The following is a 19,373-nucleotide window of genomic DNA, read 5'->3' on the forward strand; positions in this document are numbered from 1 at the left end:
TCCTGAAATGACATGTATGACTTCGGCCATTTCTAGAGATAAAAAAAAAGATCTCTTTCTACAAGAAAAATGTAGGAGACCGGTTATAATCTAAATGAATATTGAGGATTCAATGGATTTTCTGTAACGGAACTAAATCATACAGCCAGAAAATAGAGTTGTATTGTAATTAGTTTAGACCTGCAAGAAAGAGAATATGAGGTGACTCTAACGCTCAAGTCAGTATGCTAGAGGATAGAGCGAAAGTAATGAATTACTTAGAGTTTGAGTAGTGTAATTTTACCTTTGTGATCTTTTTCTTTTTATACTGTAACAAGATGGAGATAAATATAGTATTTCCTGATAATCTAGTAATGATGTGGCCGACTGCTTGATAAGAGATATCGCCAGTGAACAGGTTGGTGATCCCGCGATTACAGGTATAATGAGGATTATTGGACTATACTTAATAACGGTAACTTTGTGTCGAGACTCGTTTTATTCAGAGGAGGACGAATCTTTATAATAGATCAGGTATTTGAGGAATTTAAATTTTTTTTAAATGGAACATGTTTTCCACTTATTAAATTATTATCGCGTGACCTGCTATTGAGATGTCCGTCACAGGTTACACATGACATGTAAAATGTAGTTAATGTAGTTAAAATTAAAATGATCTCAAGGTTTGTGAGGGCTTGACCACTCTTCCAACTCTCAATTTTTATAGTATTTTTATCAATCATTCTGATAAATTAAAATAAGAAACTTCAAATTTATATTTGATAAAGTATGTGAATTTTAAATGTTTTTAAATTTTTTTTTAAAATTTATAATTTTTAATTCATTAGATTAATTAATAATTTTTTTTAATTTAAGATTTCAAATATATTGAAAACCTTTCCATTATTTTCAAAATAAAAATTATAAAAGTTTAAAAATTAGTAACAATTTTACTTCATAAAAATTTGATTTAAATTTGAAATTTTTACTCTACATTTTTTTAAACATAATATTGTAATTATTTTATTTTGATATAATATTTTTAATTTATTACTAAAAATATTAGACTTTAATTTTAATTCATTTATATTTCTACCACAAAATATTTTCGAGCAAAAAAAATCCTTCTAACCATTTTCTCAAAATAATAAAATTTTCATTTTACTGCATTGACCTGGAGATATGAAGAGATAATAATAATAAAAAAAAGAATAGAATGATAATTAGTAGAATGCTTTAGAGAGATTTTTGATGTTGAAAATATAGTTTTGAGGGTTCTAAATCCCTTATTTTAAGCGTTGATTTGTCTTTGTTTCTATTATGGAAACAAAGATTGTTCAATATATCTTAACAAAAATTATAGCTCGATATCTACGGGCTGAGCATATCTCTATTCTCTTATCTTATCAGGATGAATAATCAATTATCTTTCAGTTAAAAGACTCAACCATTAGAACCGGAGTCACGGATATTTCTAAAATAATATCAAACAAAAATTATTATTTACTCTTTCTGCATGAAGAAAAACACGTTAAAAATATTTTTTAATATTTTTAATATTTTAAAAAATTTATTAATTAATCATTTTATTAATTTTAGTCATTAAATATTTATTATTTAATTTATATAATTTAAATTTTTTATTAATTAATTTTTAAATTTAAAAAATCTATTAATTAATCTTTTATATAAAAATTATTTTAATTTTTTTATAATAATTAAAACTAAAATTAACGAATAAAAATAATTTATATATTTTTTATAATAATTAAAACTAAAATTAACGAAAAAATCATTTTATAAATTATTTTTATTACAATTTATTTTTAAAAATTAAAAATTAATTAATAAATTTTTAATAATATAAAATTAAATAATAAATTTCTCCAATAATATTAATGTTTATAAAACAAAGTTAAAAAATGATAAGGACCAAAGTGCAATGCTATTAAAAGTTAAGCCGGCCTCCATAAAGCTACTTCCTATTTTTATAAACAACCTCTAAATTTTAATGCTTTTTCCTTCCATCAAATTTACACGTGTTCATGTAGTAGTATTGTATCTTCCACGCGCATAGCGCGTGCAGTCACTCGACATAAAATGCCTCCATAAACTCTTAAGCAACACTCAAAAGAGGATAACAGGTAGGCGAACTAGCTTGTCCTCTCAGTTACTTACTTTTTCTCTTACAATGGATTCTTTTGCTCTCTTTTTCACTGGAGCTCTCCTTGCCTGCGGCCTCTACTGGTTCGTCTGCATTCTCGGCCCAGCAGAGCAAAAAGGCAAACGAGCTGTAGATCTATCTGGGGGCTCGATCTCCGCCGAGAAAGTCCAAGATAACTACAAGCAGTACTGGTCTTTCTTTCGCCGCCCAAAAGAGATTGAAACCGCCGAGAAAGTCCCCGATTTCGTCGATACATTCTACAACTTAGTTACCGACATTTACGAGTGGGGATGGGGCCAGTCCTTTCATTTTTCTCCCTCTGTCCCAGGCAAGTCCCACCGCGAAGCAACGCGCCTCCATGAAGAGATGGCCGTCGATCTCATCGACGTCAAGCCCGGAGATCGAATCTTAGATGTGGGTTGCGGAGTTGGTGGGCCCATGAGAGCCATCGCCGCCCATTCACACGCCAATGTTGTGGGCATCACTATTAACGATTACCAGGTGAACCGTGCGCGTTTGCACAACAAGAAAGCGGGCTTAGATTCACTTTGCGAAGTTGTATGTGGTAATTTCTTAGAAATGCCATTTCCGGACAACAGCTTCGACGGCGCGTACTCTATTGAAGCTACATGTCACGCGCCGAAGCTAGAGGAGGTATATGCGGAGGTGTTCCGAATCTTGAAGCCCGGATCTCTCTACGTGTCGTATGAATGGGTCACAACTGACAAGTACAAGGCTAACGATCCTGAACACGTGGAGATCATTCAAGGCATTGAAAGAGGAGATGCCTTACCGGGTCTCAGAAGCTACGCAGATATTGCCGAGACGGCGAGAAAAGTAGGTTTCGAGGTGGTGAAAGAGAAGGACTTAGCAAAACCACCGGCGCAGCCATGGTGGACGAGGCTGAAGATGGGGAGGATCGCCTACTGGAGGAATCACATTCTCATCACTATATTAGCTGCCTTGGGGATTGCGCCGAAAGGAACCGTCGATGTTCATGAGATGCTTTTCAAAACCGCCGATTATCTGACGAAGGGCGGCGACACTGGGATTTTCACTCCGATGCATATGATTCTCTGCAGAAAACCTGAGACACCTTCAAATTCTTAGCTCCCCCATGAAAGGTTGAGGTAACACCTGGTTAATTATGTTGCAGTAACTCTATTCCACCATCCCAATTTCCTTTGTGACCTTAGTTTTAATTATTTCTTTCCTTTTTTAGGCTTCTTTTCCTTCTACATCTTGATTTTTGTTATGATCTTTTGTATTTTTTGTTTTTGAATTTATTTAAATTTCGTGGCTTGATCTTGGGGTTGAATTACTGTTTTCGTAGCGAAGAATCATGAGGTCAAGCATCTTTGTTATCTAAATATTTGTTGTTTTTCATTTTTTATGCGGACATGGGTACTCTAGTGATCTAAAGAACAGTGCTACACTGTGGGAGAGAGAAGGCTTTCTCATCATATAATTAATTATTATTTATGTGAAGAATCTGTTAATTATATATATATATATATAAAGAAATTAAATTCAAGAAGAGCTATGTTAGAGAGCATGTGAAGTGAGAAGTTGGGAGTACACGAGGCGCACATGGATTACAAAGGGGCTTTTAGGAAAGAAAAGGCTTTAGGTTAGGTGGCCAGCAGTGGATCTTGACTTTGCTGTGTTGTTGTTTTGCTTAACTATGGGATTCTGCCAAATTGGTTCAGCTGTTATGTTTTTGTCTTGTTATGCTTTCTTTTTCTCTTTTTCTTCCAAATTCTTGCGGCAGCGAGGAGGCCACCTTCCTTGACTGGGGATATTTATATCAGTCAGTGTCTCCTTCCTTACTCTGCTTGTGTGCCCTGTTAATGAGCTCGTAAATGGTAATTCCTAACCCCACTTGCGTTGAATTGGCTCTTGGGAATTCTATTTTCAAATTCTCTCAAGCTGTAATATATTGAGGTAGCCTAACAAAAGATGAAATCAAACGTGTTGGTGTTGGGTGCCCACAAAGTTTCTTTTCTTTTCTTCTCTTTTCTTTTAGGCATTTAGACGAGCAGTATGAATGCTAGGGTCTTTATGGGCAGTGGCAGGCAGCTAGGTAAGGCTAGAAAGTTGGAAGATTGTGGACATTATATGCATCTCAAGTATTTGATTGAAGGATGAATTGACTTGTCGTTGGAGGTCCCAAGATCTGAGTGTTCTCTAAGGTTTTGTGTCGAATTTAGTTGAGTTGCCATGAATAGAACCGAGATATGTGGGATAAGATTTACCTTACATTTGGCCCCAAAAGAACGAAAAAAAAAAAATTCTTATTAAAGCCTTGTCGACGGTCAAGCTTATACCATTCAATTCAAGTATTTTTTTTTTTGAATTAATCAAAAAAAAATTTTCTATTTTTTATTTTGCTAATTAAATTTTAACCTTAACCAGTTGCTGTTACTTTACAGTTAAAAAGTTAAAAAAATTAAAAAGTTAAAAAATTAATGGAATTACATGTCGCTCTCACAATGAGTAAAATTTAAAATTAGTTGTTAAAAAAATTATTTTATTTTTATTGTAATTTTATAATATTTTTATTTTTTTATTTATTTTTTATTATTTTTTTAATATTTAATCAAATGCATATAATTTTATAAAAATAATTTATATTGATTTTATTTTGATTAAAATTATTATTAATCGATTTTTTTTGAATTCATCTAATATTTTTACTATTTAATATTATTTTTAAAATTATTATTAAGAAATTAATCTTATTAAATATATTAGTTATGAAATTATTATGAAAAAAATAATTTTATAAAATATATTAATTATAAAATATTAAAAAATAATTTAAAATAATATTTAATATGATTTAGTTTAAAAATATTGAAGATAATAAAATAATTTTTTAAATTTTTTAAATTATCTTTTAATTTTAAAGTATAATATTAATTTATTATTTTTTCAAATTATATTAACATTTAAAATAAATTTTAAAAAATTAATAATATATGAATTAAGTGTTTTATTGTATATTCTGACTTGATTACGTAACTAAAAGAATATTTATAATTATTTGAAATTATAAATTTATTTTTTATTTTTTTATTTCTTAAAAATGTATTAATAAAATAAATAATTATTAAAAAAATTATGTTTTTAATTTTATAGTAATTTTATTTTAAAATTTTAAATTATTATTAATTTTATCTTAAAATTTATTGACGTGACGCGTGATATGAAGAACGGTGCATGAGTAACGAATAAATTATAATTGAAACAATTTTAAAAGATTAAGATTTAATTGATAAAAAAAAATTTATATAATAAAATTAAAAAAATATTTTTAACCATTAATTTTTTTTAAAAAAAATTAACATAATATATATATACACATTTAAATTTTACTATAATATGAATTAGTAATTCTAATTTAATTTTAAAAATATTATTAGATCGATTTAAATTGTTTCAAAATGAAAATTAAGATGAATTAATAATTCTAATTTAATTTTTAAAAAATTATTAGATGGATTTAAATTGAGTGAGAAGAATATTGGAAGATAGAAAATATAAAATGAGTTTTAATTTTAAAATATTATGCATTATTAAAAAGGTTGAGAGTGAATTTGAAAAATAAAATGGGTTTTGTGCATATTTCACTTCATACTAAGATTGTTGATATTACTTTAATTCAATTTTAATCCTTCAGGTACGTACTAAAATGTTTTAAAAATTTTGAGTGACTTAGTAAAATCCTAATTTTCTTGTCTACTTTTTGTGATTGCATTTTCGTGTTTTTATTTAGGATAAGTAATGAAAGACGGTTGGCTGAACTGAGCACAGCCCATTTAGGATTTCGGAACCCATTCATTTATTTATTTATTAAATAAAATAATAAATTACCTTACATTTTTAGTTCTGCATTTCTGGATAAAATTCTGCCGCCAAAGCAAATTGGAAAGTTTCCACAATTCTAGCTAGTATCCAAGTAGATCTAGACATTTTTTTTTCAAAGATTTATTCTATTGAAATTAAAGGAGTATAATGCGCGATACATAATTGACTTACATCCAAAAATACATTATCATGCAGCATTTTACAAGCCGGTTTATATGCAGCCACGTTACAAAATCTCTTTATAAAAGAGGAGATATCAAAAAAATTTTAACTTAAAAGCCTAATATCAGATATCAAATTAGCAATCGCTAAATGCACCTGAAAAGATCCTTGAATTACTTGTATAACATTCATCACCGTTAATAATGACCCTGTCAAAACCCTTGTATTTGGCATGTAAAACGGCTTCCCTATAGACCCAAGTTTCTACAACTAAAAGATCAGAAATAGATGGCAATCGCTTAATGAACTAGCTCAGAGGTTGACTATCTGAATTTCTATTCAAAGCCACAGAGCCTCCTCTCGATTCCTTGTTACAACATGCTGCATCAAAATTAACTTTGAAGGTATCAATAGGTGGAGGAGACCAGCTAAGAGGTGAAACCACAACAGCCCTTTAAGCTTGAATTTGCATATCTTAGGAGGGTAGAAAATCTTCTTGGAGGAGAGGGACGAATCAATAATCTGTTAGTAGGAGATATTCTCATTCTTGAAGATGAAGGAGTTCATTGCCTTTCAAAGATGTCATAAAAGGAAAATAGCCATGCTTGCAAAATCCTTAATATCTTCTTGATCAAGAAGAGGCAAGAAGAGGTCATTCCAACAGTCTGCCATGCTATGACTATCAATAAGAGCAGAACTAATTCTCAGCGATAAGTTTATCCATACTGCCATTCTCTTGGGACAATGGAGGAACAAGTGCGATGCGGATTTTGTCTCGCCACACCTGGAACAATTTGGAGCAACATGAGAAAGCCTTTTGTGTAACCCTTCATTCACTGGAAGTCTATCATTGAGCAACATCCATAGGAAGATAACTCGCTTCGGAGGAAGTTTTAGACTCCAAATCTTCCTCCAGAAGGCTTGATTGGTTCTCCTTCCAAACTATTTGTTGCTCTCAGCTTGCATGCCACAAAGTATCCATATTTAACAGAATACTCTCCTTTCCGATCATAGTGCCAAACAATTCTGTCCTGTGAAAAAAAGGAAAGCGAAATAGAGTGAATGTTATTAACTTCCTCTGGAAGGAAATTTTCTTTGAGTTTCTATACATTCCATGCTCTTGGATTGCTATCAATCAGATGAGAGTCAAGCGAAACCGTCAGGCTATGATTCTGAAGTCTTCCCGGAGGTCAAGGAAAGGACTTGGATATCCATCTATCCTCTTTACACAATACTGATTCACCATTGCCAACGTGCCACCTATAACCTGTTTGCACAATCCCTTTACCCCACATCAGACTCTACCATCCCCATGAAGCTCCATTGCTTTGTACATTAAGGAAAGACGTGGCAGGATAGTATTTGCTTTTGAGAAGACGAGCAACCAGAATATCAGATCAAGTAATAAGCTTCCAGTATTGTTTAGTAAGAAGAGCTCTATTAAAACAATCAAGATCTTTGAACCCTAAACCACTTGTCTGCTTCGGATCGCACATTTTATCCCAACTAATCCAATGCAATTTCCTTTCATTTCCTTGCTGACCCCACCAGAAATTTGCAATGAGCGAGTTCGACTCCTTATTGAAGGTACTGGGCAGTCGAAAATATGACATAGTATAAGATGGTAATGCAGTGGCAACTGACTTAATGAGAGATTCCCTACCACCCTTAGATAAAAGGTGTTCCTTCCAATCTATAACTTTCTTAGCTAGTCTCTCTTTAAGATATACAAAGGCTTGCTTTTTTTATCTGCATAAGTAGGATGGTAAACTCAAAAATCTGTCCTTATCCGAGATATTTGAGATGTTCAAAATACTAGTAATTTGTCATTTGCTATCTCCTGATGCATTTTTGCTGAAAGCAATGGAGGACTTATAGTAGTTCACTATTTAGCCACTAGCTCTAGCATACCACTAAAGGCAATCCTCAATTTTCTTAGCTTCCGTCAAATTTGCCGTTGAGTAAATGATAGAGTCATTGGCAAATAACATGTGAAAAATCATCAGGCTTCTTATGGTAATATGGATTCCTTGAATGGTAGCTTCCTTCAATCTAAAAGATAGCCCTTCCACACAGAAAAGGAACAAAAAGGGAGAGAGGGGATCTCACTGCCTGATTCCTCTTGATAGTTTGAAAAAGCCAGTTTTATGCCCATTTGTATTGATTGAGTAGGAAACTGAAGCCACACATGCCATAACCCAAGACACCCATTTCTCATGGAAGCCGAAGACTTTTAGCATCTGTTTCAAGTAATTCCACACTACACACTTATAGGCTTTATTGATGTCCAATTTGATTGCCATGTATTGCTTACTTCCTTCTCTTTGGTGTCTAAGAAAGTGCATAATCTCATGAGATATGAGGATATTATCTGAGATGTTTCTGTTCTTCAGAAAGGCACTTTGCTCCTCCTCAATTAGAAGATCCATATACTTCTGCAGTCTTCGGGTCAGGATCTTTGAGATGATCTTATAGAGTACATTACAAAGGCCAATCGGTCATAGGTCCTTCATATACTGAACTTTTTTTAACTTTTGGAATCAAGGTGATCATCGTATGATTAACATCTTTGGGCATCATAGCATTCTCAAAAAAGTTAAGAATTGTCGAGCATACATCATCTCCAACTATATCCCAGTACTGTTGAAAAAATAAACCAATTATACCATCCACTCCAAGAGCTTTCTTTGGATTTATGGAAAAGGTAGTTGTGTGAATCTTATCTCTCATAAATGGGTATGTGAAGATACAATTCATTTCATCAGTGACTCTTTTAGGGAATCCATTCATGAAACCATGTAAATCTGCCCAATTTTTTGAAGCATATATATCCTTGAAGTAACCTGTAGTCACTTGTGTGATCTCCAAAGTGTACTTCCAAATACCTGAAGTATCTATCAGCCCATGAATCACATTCCTCTTCCTCCTATTAATGACTTTAGCATGGAAGTAAGAGGTGTTGCGATCCCCATAGTTTAACCAAGCTTGTCTAGATTTTTACTCCCAGAATTACTTCTCCTTGATGACATCTTCTCTCAACTCTTTCTCTAAAAACTTGATGGTCCCAACATCCATATTCCTATCTGCCTACTTGCAATAACTGCCTCTGTAATTAATCAATTTTGATACAAGAATTGTGCGTTTTATTTTTATCCCAGTCAACCAGAGCTAATCTACAACTCTTAAAGTTAGCAGATACTTTCTTCAAACCAGTTAGAGTAGAGTTTCCAGCCTAAGCAGCAGTTATAACCTTCTTAGTATCCTTCTAAGATATGCATCAAGCATCAAACTTGAAGAACCATTTAGCTCTAGGGGAGTTCAGTTGGAGATCAAATGAGATTGGGCGGTAGTTTGAACCTATATCTTCAAGATGGAAAATAACTGCATTCTGATAATGGAAGAGGAACTGAGGTTCAGCTAAACAACGATCAAATCTTTTAGCTATATGGTTATTACTACCACGCTTATTCTGCCAAGTCATCCTTGGACCTTAGAACCCCACATCCATAAAATAGTTTGGCCTGGGTCAAGGAAACGACTCCTCCCCCCCTCCTTTTCTCTATCATGAAGAACAATATTAAAATCACCCACCATAAAAGCAAAACGATGTATATTACATTCATAGTCAATCAAATACTGAAGCTGGGCTTTTCTTTCATTATCATTGGTATTCAAATATAAAAATAAAATATCCCAATCTATTATAAGCTGCTCATCATATAGGGAGGCATGAACGAAAAAAGAGAAGGTTTTCACAACAGTTACAGTATAATCATTCTTCCATGTCAAGCATAAACCTCCCGCTATACCTCTTGGATCAACCAAACACATATTTAGAAAAATCACAAGAACGCAACTTCTTCTAAACCACAAAAGATTTTTTTTCTTTGTTTCCATCAAGAAAATAAAAAAAAAGGGAAATGAGACTTACGAATCCCTTTTAGATGATGGATTGTCAAGGGATTCCCCAAACCCTGACAATTCCAAGAGAAAATTCTCACTTATTCAGCTGGGGCCATTTGAGGCTGGCTTTCACCCTTTTTTTCATTTTCTTGCTCTCCTGGCATATTCTCTTGCCCTCTGCTTTATCCTTATCTGAACTGTTGTCTGCTCTCTTATTTCTAGTATTGCCACCCTTTATCTCTTGATTACCCATGATAGACATTCTTTGTATCTCTTCTCTTCCATGATCCTGTGAACCCATTCTCCCAGCCAATCTTTTTTAGTTGTGACAGATCATAGGATTCAGGTCAGTAGAAAATTGGTTCTGTGGAGTTTCGGCTTGTGTAATGGAAGGTGAACTTTTGAAGGCTGGTAATAAAAAAATAGTTTATTTCAATTAAATCATTCATGGGTAGTAAGCTTTCAGGCCCAAGAGTTTTCTGTGGTATGGCCAAAACAGTGCATTTCTTTTTAAAAGCTTGCTTCTGGTAATGCCAGGCGTTGTTACGGCCTTCAGGATCGAAGTGGTTCCCCTAGGCTTAGGGCAAAAATTTATTATGAGATTTTTTGGGCTAGATCCACTATGTCATACCCGGCTAGACCCTGACATCGGAATCCCGACTTTTCGGCGGAATCTCCGTCGGAAATCTGGAATTCAAAGATGCCGGAGCCTTCTAGAAGGGTAAAATGTGTTTTCTAAAATATTTTCACATGATTTTATGGTTTTAATGCAAAAGAAATTGAGTTTTGAAGAGAAAAGACAAGGGAGGGAAGAACCCAAGTTCGGCCGCCGAACATGGGGTTGTTTAGGAGGCACGTTAGGCTGCCGAAGGTGGTGGAGCTGTGGAAGCAGCTTTGGCCGCCGAAGGTGGTTGACCGGCCACCTATAAAAGGCCCTCAGATCGAAAATGGGCAAGTTTTCTCCCCGTTCTCGAGCTAAGGTGAGTTCATGTCCTCCTTTAGTTGATTTCATGTTCTTTCTTCAAATCCTTCAAGTTTTTATGAGTTTCCTTTTGGTTTTTGAAGTTTTAAAGCTTAAATCGAAGTTTTGGAGCTTGGAGACACAAGGAGTTTGATTTCTCCTATCTCCGAGTTAGGGATCGCACCAACCCTCGATCTTCAAGAGGTAAGTGTAGATCTTTGCCTTCCTTTATGTTTTAATGAAGTTTTAAGAAGTTTTGATGCTTGTGTGTGGGTAGATGTGCATGTTAAGGTTTATGTGGGTTTTATGCTCAATGTATATTTATGTGATGTTATGTTGAGAGGTTTAAGCTAGTTTATGCCCTATATGCATGTGGGAGTGTGTATGCATGTTTGGGAGAGAGCATGTGAGGTTTTGGGTTGTTTTGGAAGGTTTGGGAGGCTGTTTGTGCATGAGGAGGCTGAGTTCTGCCATTCTGGAAGAACTCAGGTTCGGCAGCCGAAGGACTTTCGGCCACCGAACCTGCCTGTGGAGGCAAGCTTTTGGCTGTCGAACCCTGCCCCCGAAAGTTGGACTTTCAGCACTGGAGGGGAGTTTCAGCCACCGAAGGTGCCGCCGAACATGCATGAGTTTCGTCTCTGGAAGGGACTTTTGGCCGCCGAAGGTGCCGCCAAAAGTGGCTGAGTTTCGGCTCTGGAGGGACTTTCGGCTGCCGAACCTGCCGCCGAAAGTGCCCTGTCCAGCCTTCCTTTGCATAATTTCTATGATTATTCTATGATGTTTTAGGGGGTTTTTGGGGAGTTGTTTAGAGTTGTGTTAGAGTGTGTTTGGTCCCTCATTTGAGTCCACCTGTGTAGGATCGGACCCGAGGAACCAAGGAGGCCAGCAGTGTTAGCTGTTGCAGAGTCAGTCCAGCGTCTGCCAGAGGTGAGTAGAACTAACTCAAATGTTTTAAGCATGTTCACGCATCATGAATACCATGTATATGTATTAGGCTGTTGCATTAGATTTCACGAAGATGTTGCATTGCATAATTTGCTGTTGATATGGATGGACCAAGGCGACCCTAATAGCCCTAGATATGATATGTTAATGAAGTCTTGAGGAGCCCTTCGAGGGCCGGGCACAGACAGAGGGAGTTTTGGAGGTCATGTCCATCCGTGATGTGAATTGTTTGTGCTGTAACGCATTCCATGAAAGCATATGATCATTATTATTGTTTTTCTGTTCTGCTCACTGGGCTTTTTAGCTCACCCCTCTCCCCTAACCTCAGGTTTGCAGGTCAGAGATAGTACATGAAGATGTCAAGGGTAAAGGTTATGGCTCTGTATTAGATTAGCAGTGGATATGTAATGTAAATTGATGTAAAGTAATGAAAGGTAGAGTTATGTTGTAAGAATGATATAATGTAATGACTTGGGGATTAGTTGTGTGCTTAGCCCTAATGTGTGGTTAATCCTTTCTTATACATGATCAGTATGTTATGTTTTTAATGATGTCATATGAGAAACCAGACTTGACTTATGTAATGTTGACCATACCAGGGCATTTGATGAGGGCTCTGGTATGGGTTTTATGTTTCTAGTATGTTGTATGTTCAGGTCAAGCTTGGTATTGTAAATGTTTTAAAGTTTTTATGTTTATGTTTGATCATGTATGGGATTATACCAGTTGTACAGGATGTATGTTAGGTTTGCTACGGGTCCCGGCGGCCTTAAGCCGATCTGGATCCTAGCGCAGGTAGCGGTCCGGTTTTTGGGTCGTTACAGATTGGTATCAGAGCCCTAGGTTCATATGGTTGGACCTAGAGTGTGTCGGGCTCATAGATGTTTTAGAAGGGCAAGCACAATAGGAAAAATCATGTCCACTAGGATAGGATGTAGAGTCCTGTCTTGTATGATGATGATGTGAAATGCCATGATGTTATGCATGTGCATTAATGATATGTAATGTATGTGATGCAGGTTCATGTGTTTCCACATGAATCGTATGGTGCTAATGTTTGTATGCTTGCGTGTTGTTCTTCAGAAGAGCTAGGATGCGAGGCACTCGTCGATCTGTAGAATCGACTGGAGTTCCGTCTGAGAGGGAAGGTATGGGCACCTTTCCCCCTGCTCTGCCAAGAGCGCAGTCGTGTAGAGTCGGTAGATGGGGAACATCAAGGGACCCTGGAAGGTCTTTTGATGTAAGCAGAGAAGGAATGGATCTAAGGAGAATGTCTACAGATGCGAGAGAAGTAGAGATGGATGTTCAGAGGAGAGATGGAGGTCTGGATGTGAGCATGTTTGAAGAAGGCATGAGAGAATCTCAAGAAGGCGCTCAGACTCAGGATTCCAGAATCTCAGGTTTAGGAGGAATTGATCCCTCCACTCTGAGTACAGCTGCCACGAGAAGTAAGAAGTGGGGCAGAACCCTGAGGGGGAAGAAGAGCAAGTTTTGGAAGAGGTTGAAGTCCAGTCTAGGTTTTGGTAGTGGCTCAAGCTCTGGCTCAGGCAGTTCAAGATGCTTGAGATGTGGAAGGCCGCACAAGGGGGTTTGTCTGTATGGGACTACGGTATGTTATAGATGCGGGCAGGAGGGGCACATAGCACGTGAGTGTCCTACTGCGCCTTGGTTGGCACAGTCCCAGCGGGCAGCTTCAGGTAGAGCGGCTCAGCCAGCAGCTCCAGCCATGTTGCAGGGCAGTGGTCGAGGCAGAGGGAGAGGGTCAGCCTTTCCTTCTGAAGATTCCCGTGGAGAAGGTCCGTCAGCTCCAGCTCGGATCTTCAGCCAGGCTCAGCAGGAGGCAAACACATTGAACATGGTGGTGTCAAGTACGCTCACTTTTAATGTTCTGATGTGTATGTTTTTGTAAACCCTGGTGTTTCTCTTTCTTTAGTTGCTCTAGGAGCCGTCAAGAGGTTGAGTGGATAACTTCTGGGCTACAATGTCCTCTTTGGGTCAGTGAATCCGAGTGTGATCCATCTGTGGCAGAGTCAGTCTTCCGGTCCAGTTCAGTGTCAGTTGAGGGTAGATGCCTTCCACCCGACCTTGAGGTCCTAGACTTGACTGTCTGGATGTCATTCTAGGGATGGATTGGTTTTTTCTCCTCGTGGTGCTACCTTAGGCTGTAGAGACAAGGTAGTCAGGTTCAGAGGACAGGATGGGTCAGAGGTAGTCTTCTGAGGGGACAGTGTAAGGATGCTTAGAGGTTTGATGTCAGCCTGTCAGGTTCGTAGGGTGCGTAGGAGGGGTTGTCAGAGGGTTCTAGCTCTTGTTTGAGAGTTTAGCAGTTAGGTCGGGGAACCAGCCTCAGTGTCAGTTGTCAGAGAGTTCTTAGATGTCTTCCCAGACGTGCTGTCAGGTTTACCACCTGCTAGGGAGATAGAGTTTGGAAAGCGAAGTGATATCAGGAATCAGGTTCATCTCTATCCTTCCCTACCGGATGGCACCTGTAGAGTTGTAGGAGTTGTTAGAGCAGTTGCGAGAGTTGGTAGAAAAGGGATTTCATCCGACCTAGTACCTCACCCTGGATTGCTCCAGTGTTGTTGTGGGAAAAGCAGGATGGATCCTTGAGACCCTGTGTCAACTTTAGGCAGTTGAACAAGGTCACTACCAAGAACAAGTATTCCCTACCTGTTGAGGGTTAGAGAAGAAGTCAGTTTAGTAGAGAAGAAAGGAGAAGAGAAAGGATCAGAGTAGCGCAGTGGAAGCGTATTGAGTTTCAGGAGGAGGTTGGGGTATTGCTAAGGTGTCTCCTTTGGAAGAGGTGATCTGTAATACCCGGCTAGCTTCCGGCATCGGAATCCCTACCTTTCGGCGGAATCTCCGTTGGAATCTGGAATTCTGAAGATGCCAGAGGCTTCTAGAGGGGTAAAATGTGTTTTCTAAAATGTTTTTACTGATTTCATGGTTTTAAATGAAAAAGATTTGAGTTTAAAAAGAAAAAAAAAAAAGAAAAGAAAAGACTAAGGAGGCGTTTGCCAGGTTCGGCCGCCGAAAGTGAAGTTCGGCCGCCGAACATGGAAAGTCTTCGGGAGCGCCTTTGGCCTCCGAAAGTCTTGTTTGAACGAGCCAAGATTCGGCCGCCGAAAGTCAAGTTCGGCCGCCGAACATGCATGAGTTTAGGGGGCACGTTAGGCTGCCGAAGGTCTTCGACCAGGCCACCTATAAAGGGCCCTCAGATCGGAAATGGGCGAGTTTTCTCCCCATTCTCGAGCTCAGGTGAGTTTTTGTCCTCCCTTGGCCGTTTTCATGTTTTTCTTCATCTCCTTCATGTTTTCATGAGTTCCATGGTTATTTTGAAGAGTTTTCAAGTTTAGATCGAGTTTTGGGAGCTTGGAGCTTTTGGAGCTTGGATTCTCCACACCTCTGAGTTAGAGATCACGCAACCCTCGATCTTCAAGAGGTAAGTGAGGATCTTTGCTTTCCTTTAGGTTTTAATGAAGTTTAAGTGAGTTTTAAGAGGATTTGATGGTGGAGTATGGGTAGATATGCATGTTTAGGTTTATGTGGGTTTTATGCCCAATGTATGCTTGTAAATGTTTATGTGAGGATATGTAGGAAGTTTAAGCTAGTCTATGCATGTGGGAGTGAGTATGCATGATGGGGAGAGAGTATGTAAGGATTTGGGTTGTTTTGATGGTTTTGGCCTATGTGGGTCATAAGCTATCTATGTATGTTTTTGATGTTCTTTGTTGGAGTTTAAGCTTGTTTAAACTCCTTTGTGCATGGTTAAGGGTTTATGCATGTTTTGGTAAAGTTGGGTGCTTGTTTTGGGATGTTTGGAAGGTTGGGGAGGCTTGAATGCATGAGAAGCTGAGTTCTGCCCTTCTGGGAAGAACTCAGGTTCGGCCGCCGAACCTGCCTTTGGATGCATGGTTTGGCCGCCTAACCTTGCCCCCGAAAGCTGAGTTTTGGCTTGAAAGCAGACTTTCGGCCGCCGAAGGAAGGTTCGGCCGCCGAAAGTGCCTGACTTTCGTCTCTGGAGAGGGACTTTCGGCCGCCGAAAGTGCCCGAGTTTCGTCTCTGGAGAGAGGGTTCGGCCGTCGAAGGTGCCGCCGAAAGTGCCCTGTCCAGCCTTTTCATGGTTGTTTTCTATGCATGTTTTGGTGATGTTTTAGAGGGTTTTTGGGCAGTTGTTTATGAGTTGTTTAGAGTGTGTTTGGCACCTCATTCGAGTCCACCTGTGTAGGATCGGACCCGAGGGACCGAGGAGGCCATAAGTTTTAGCTGTTGCAGAGTCAGTCCAGCGTCTGCCAGAGGTGAGTAGAACTAAACTTAATCTTTTACTTTAAGAAAGCTAATAGGCAGTTGTCGAAGCCGTCAAAAATAAACCTATTATCAATCAACAAATAAATTTGTAGATAGTGGCAATAGGGTCGAACCACAGGGAATTGACACTAATGATATTCCTAATAATAACCAAGATAAGTAAATAACAAATAATTAAAAGAGGGGGGTTTGAGTTGATGAATTAAAACTAAATAGCAAAAGAAAGCAATAATTTAAAGATGAGTAAATCAATAAGAGAAAAGCTTCTAGTTGAAGTATGGATCTTATTTCAGATTGTTTAGAATTGATCATTGATTTTTTAATACTCCTATTTATCTCAATAAATTAGTTTAGGATGTGGAAGACGCTTCTCACAATCCAAATTCCTCCTTAGTTCTAGTTTGATTAGGAAACGTTCGCTGATCAAACACTAATCAACAAGTTGCCAAGGAACGTCCTTGGGGCATTGTAACATCGAACAACTGTTGACTGCATTAAGACTTAGAGAAACCCAATTCTATCCTTGCCAACCGCGTGGTCAAGTTTAGATTATGCAATTTGATTAAATGTGTATTTGAACAATCTAAGCAATTACGGACCTAAATCATTCAAACAATATTACTTAAGCAATTTAAAAGCAATGGGCCCTTATTGATTCTAAAAGCAAAGTAATAATTATGGAAAACTCAAATTGCATAAATATTGAAATAAACAAGAGTTCAACAATGGAGTATTAAATCTCCCAATTCATCACAAAATCTGAAATTCACCAACTTCAACTAGAAAAGAAAGAGTTTAGCCACTCATGGTGGACTAAATACACAAAAAGATGAAAAGAAAAGAAAAGAAGAAAAATGCTGGAGAGTTTCTGGCGAGTTGAGTTGCTGATCACCCGATGCCTTTGCTGGTTTGGGGGCTCTCCTTTTATAGCTGCAGATTTCCATCCATCTAGGGTTTCAAAATCCCTTTTTGATTTGGTGTTTGACTCCTCTTTTGATGTTGAATTTAATTGCAATTGGAATTCCTTGGATGAGAAGTTCTTTTCGTAGCTCTTGGATTTGTATTGATAGTGATTGAGTTGGATTTGGACTTCTGAAAATTCGGATTTCTGTTTTCTGCCCAAATTCCCGCTCTGCTGTCAGTTTCTGTTGTGAAAGTGATTTGCCCGGTGATTTGACCAGTTTCTTCAAGTGATTGGGCAAATCACAGACCCGATCACGTTTCTGCGAGTCAGTTCTCTCTGTCTTCTGCGAGTGATTTGGCCAGTGTCTTCGAGTGTCCTGGGCAAATCACTGACCTTATCACTTCTGCCTGTTGCCTCCAGGTTTCTGCTTCAGCTTGATTTGGGCGAATCACTGGGCAAATCACTGACCCGATCACTTTTCTGTCAACTTTCTGCACTTTTTCTCCAATTCTCCAATTTCTTCCTTTTCTGTAAAAACAAGATAAAAACCATAAATTAAGCTAAAAAAATGTGTAAATAAGCAATAAAAAAGATAATAAAAATGTGGCTAATTTATGCTTGATCAAATACCCCCACACCTAGCTTTTTGCTTGTCCTCAAGCAACAAATAACTTAGCCAATCAAGCCCCCTTTTTCCTTAGAGCCTAAGCACCACTTAATTAGCCCCCCCTAGACTCCTAATCTGAACTATCACAGTATAGAGTACATGCACTAAGGTCATCCTCTCCTTTCCTTGTTTCCTTTCACCTACCATGGTCAAGGGAAAGGTTTTTTATTCAATCATGCTTATTCTTTTATGTTAGGTTTAATGTAACACCTAGGAGTGACTTGCCACCTTCTCTCTTTCTCCTTTTTATTTAATTTATATTTTTATTTTCAGCAGTACTTATTCTTATCCTTGCCTGAAAAAGTCACTAACCTTTTTACGCGATTGTGTACGTGGGTGATACACCCCCGGTTACTCAGTTAGTCACTTGTTCAAGTGGCTACTAGTTCTGTTCATAGTCTAGACCATCGAAACTTATTTGCTTGAAAAAGTTACTGACCTTTTTACGCGATTGTGTACATGGGTGATACACCCCCGGTTACTCAGTTAGTTACTTCTCCAAGTGGCTATTAGGCTCAGTTCATAGTCTTAGACCATTGGAACAAGTTTGTGATTTGTGCTTTGTGCTGGTTTGTCATGATAGTTTGGGCAAATCAGCTCATAGGGAGTTACACTAGCTTTTTATTTGCATGTATTTTTATTTTTATTTCCCTTGACCACAACAAATTTAAGGATTCAATTCAAGTAAAGAACTTCCTAAGTGAAGGTAACATACTGTGAATGATTCAATTTAGGCTTAAAGGGGTGGCAAATCAATGGGGTCATGAGATAAGGAAACCCTTTTAGCCTTGTTATCTATGTTGAGTAGAGCAAAAGCTAAGACAAAATTCTGTGTGTGTGTGCAAAAAGTGTGAAAAATTATGGTGTGTGCAAAAAAGGGGTAAGAATAATGCAAAAAGAAACAAAAAAAAAACAATAAGAAACAAAATAGAAAAAAAAAAAAGAAATCAAAAGATGGTGTGATCAGTGAATAAATAATCTCCAGTACCCCCACACCTATCCCAAATATTGTCCTCAATGTTTGAATATATATATAGAGAAATGAAGGAGAAAAGGGAAAGGGACTTCCTGGCCTGTGGGTGATTTGACCAGTGACTTGGGCAAGCACTGGGTAAATCACTGGGCAGATCGCTATCTGTCACGGTGCTGGGGCAGAAAATGGTCCACCAGCAGGTCCAACAAGTGCTCCATCCTTTGCATTTGGTCCTCAATCCTACTGAGACGAGCCTCTACTGTCTGGTTGGGGGCTTCGTCTTCAGGTGGCTGAGGAGCATCCTGCTGGGGGGCTGCTGGAAGTGTATTTGCTGGTTCTTGCCCTGTTTCCTGTGTTGTCCCATCTGCAGGGGCTGCTGTGGAGGGGTGTCCCGCGCTTCGTCATCACTGTCGGAGGGGATGGGTCTCGGCAGCCCTGGTTTCTTCCACATGAACGGTCCGCCGGTGGCCTTCATCTTAATTCTTACCATTGTGGTCTTGAGTTTGCCGGTGGGTGAGTGGTGGGTCGGAGAGGAGA

At 37.8% G+C, this 19,373-nt stretch overlaps 1 protein-coding gene across 1 annotated transcript; it reads left to right on the top strand.

Annotated features, from left to right (window-relative positions):
* Nucleotides 1-2,100: 2,100 nt before the first annotated feature.
* Nucleotides 2,101-3,513, top strand: LOC110615919 (24-methylenesterol C-methyltransferase 2). The gene has a single exon (XM_021758133.2). The coding sequence runs from the start codon at nucleotides 2,171-2,173 to the stop codon at nucleotides 3,251-3,253; it is 1,083 nt and encodes a 360-aa protein (XP_021613825.1). The 5' UTR covers nucleotides 2,101-2,170; the 3' UTR covers nucleotides 3,254-3,513.
* The last annotated feature ends 15,860 nt before the right edge of the window (nucleotides 3,514-19,373 follow it).

Source organism: Manihot esculenta, chromosome 5, assembly GCF_001659605.2.
Source record: "Manihot esculenta cultivar AM560-2 chromosome 5, M.esculenta_v8, whole genome shotgun sequence".
NCBI classification, from domain to species: domain Eukaryota; kingdom Viridiplantae; phylum Streptophyta; class Magnoliopsida; order Malpighiales; family Euphorbiaceae; genus Manihot; species Manihot esculenta.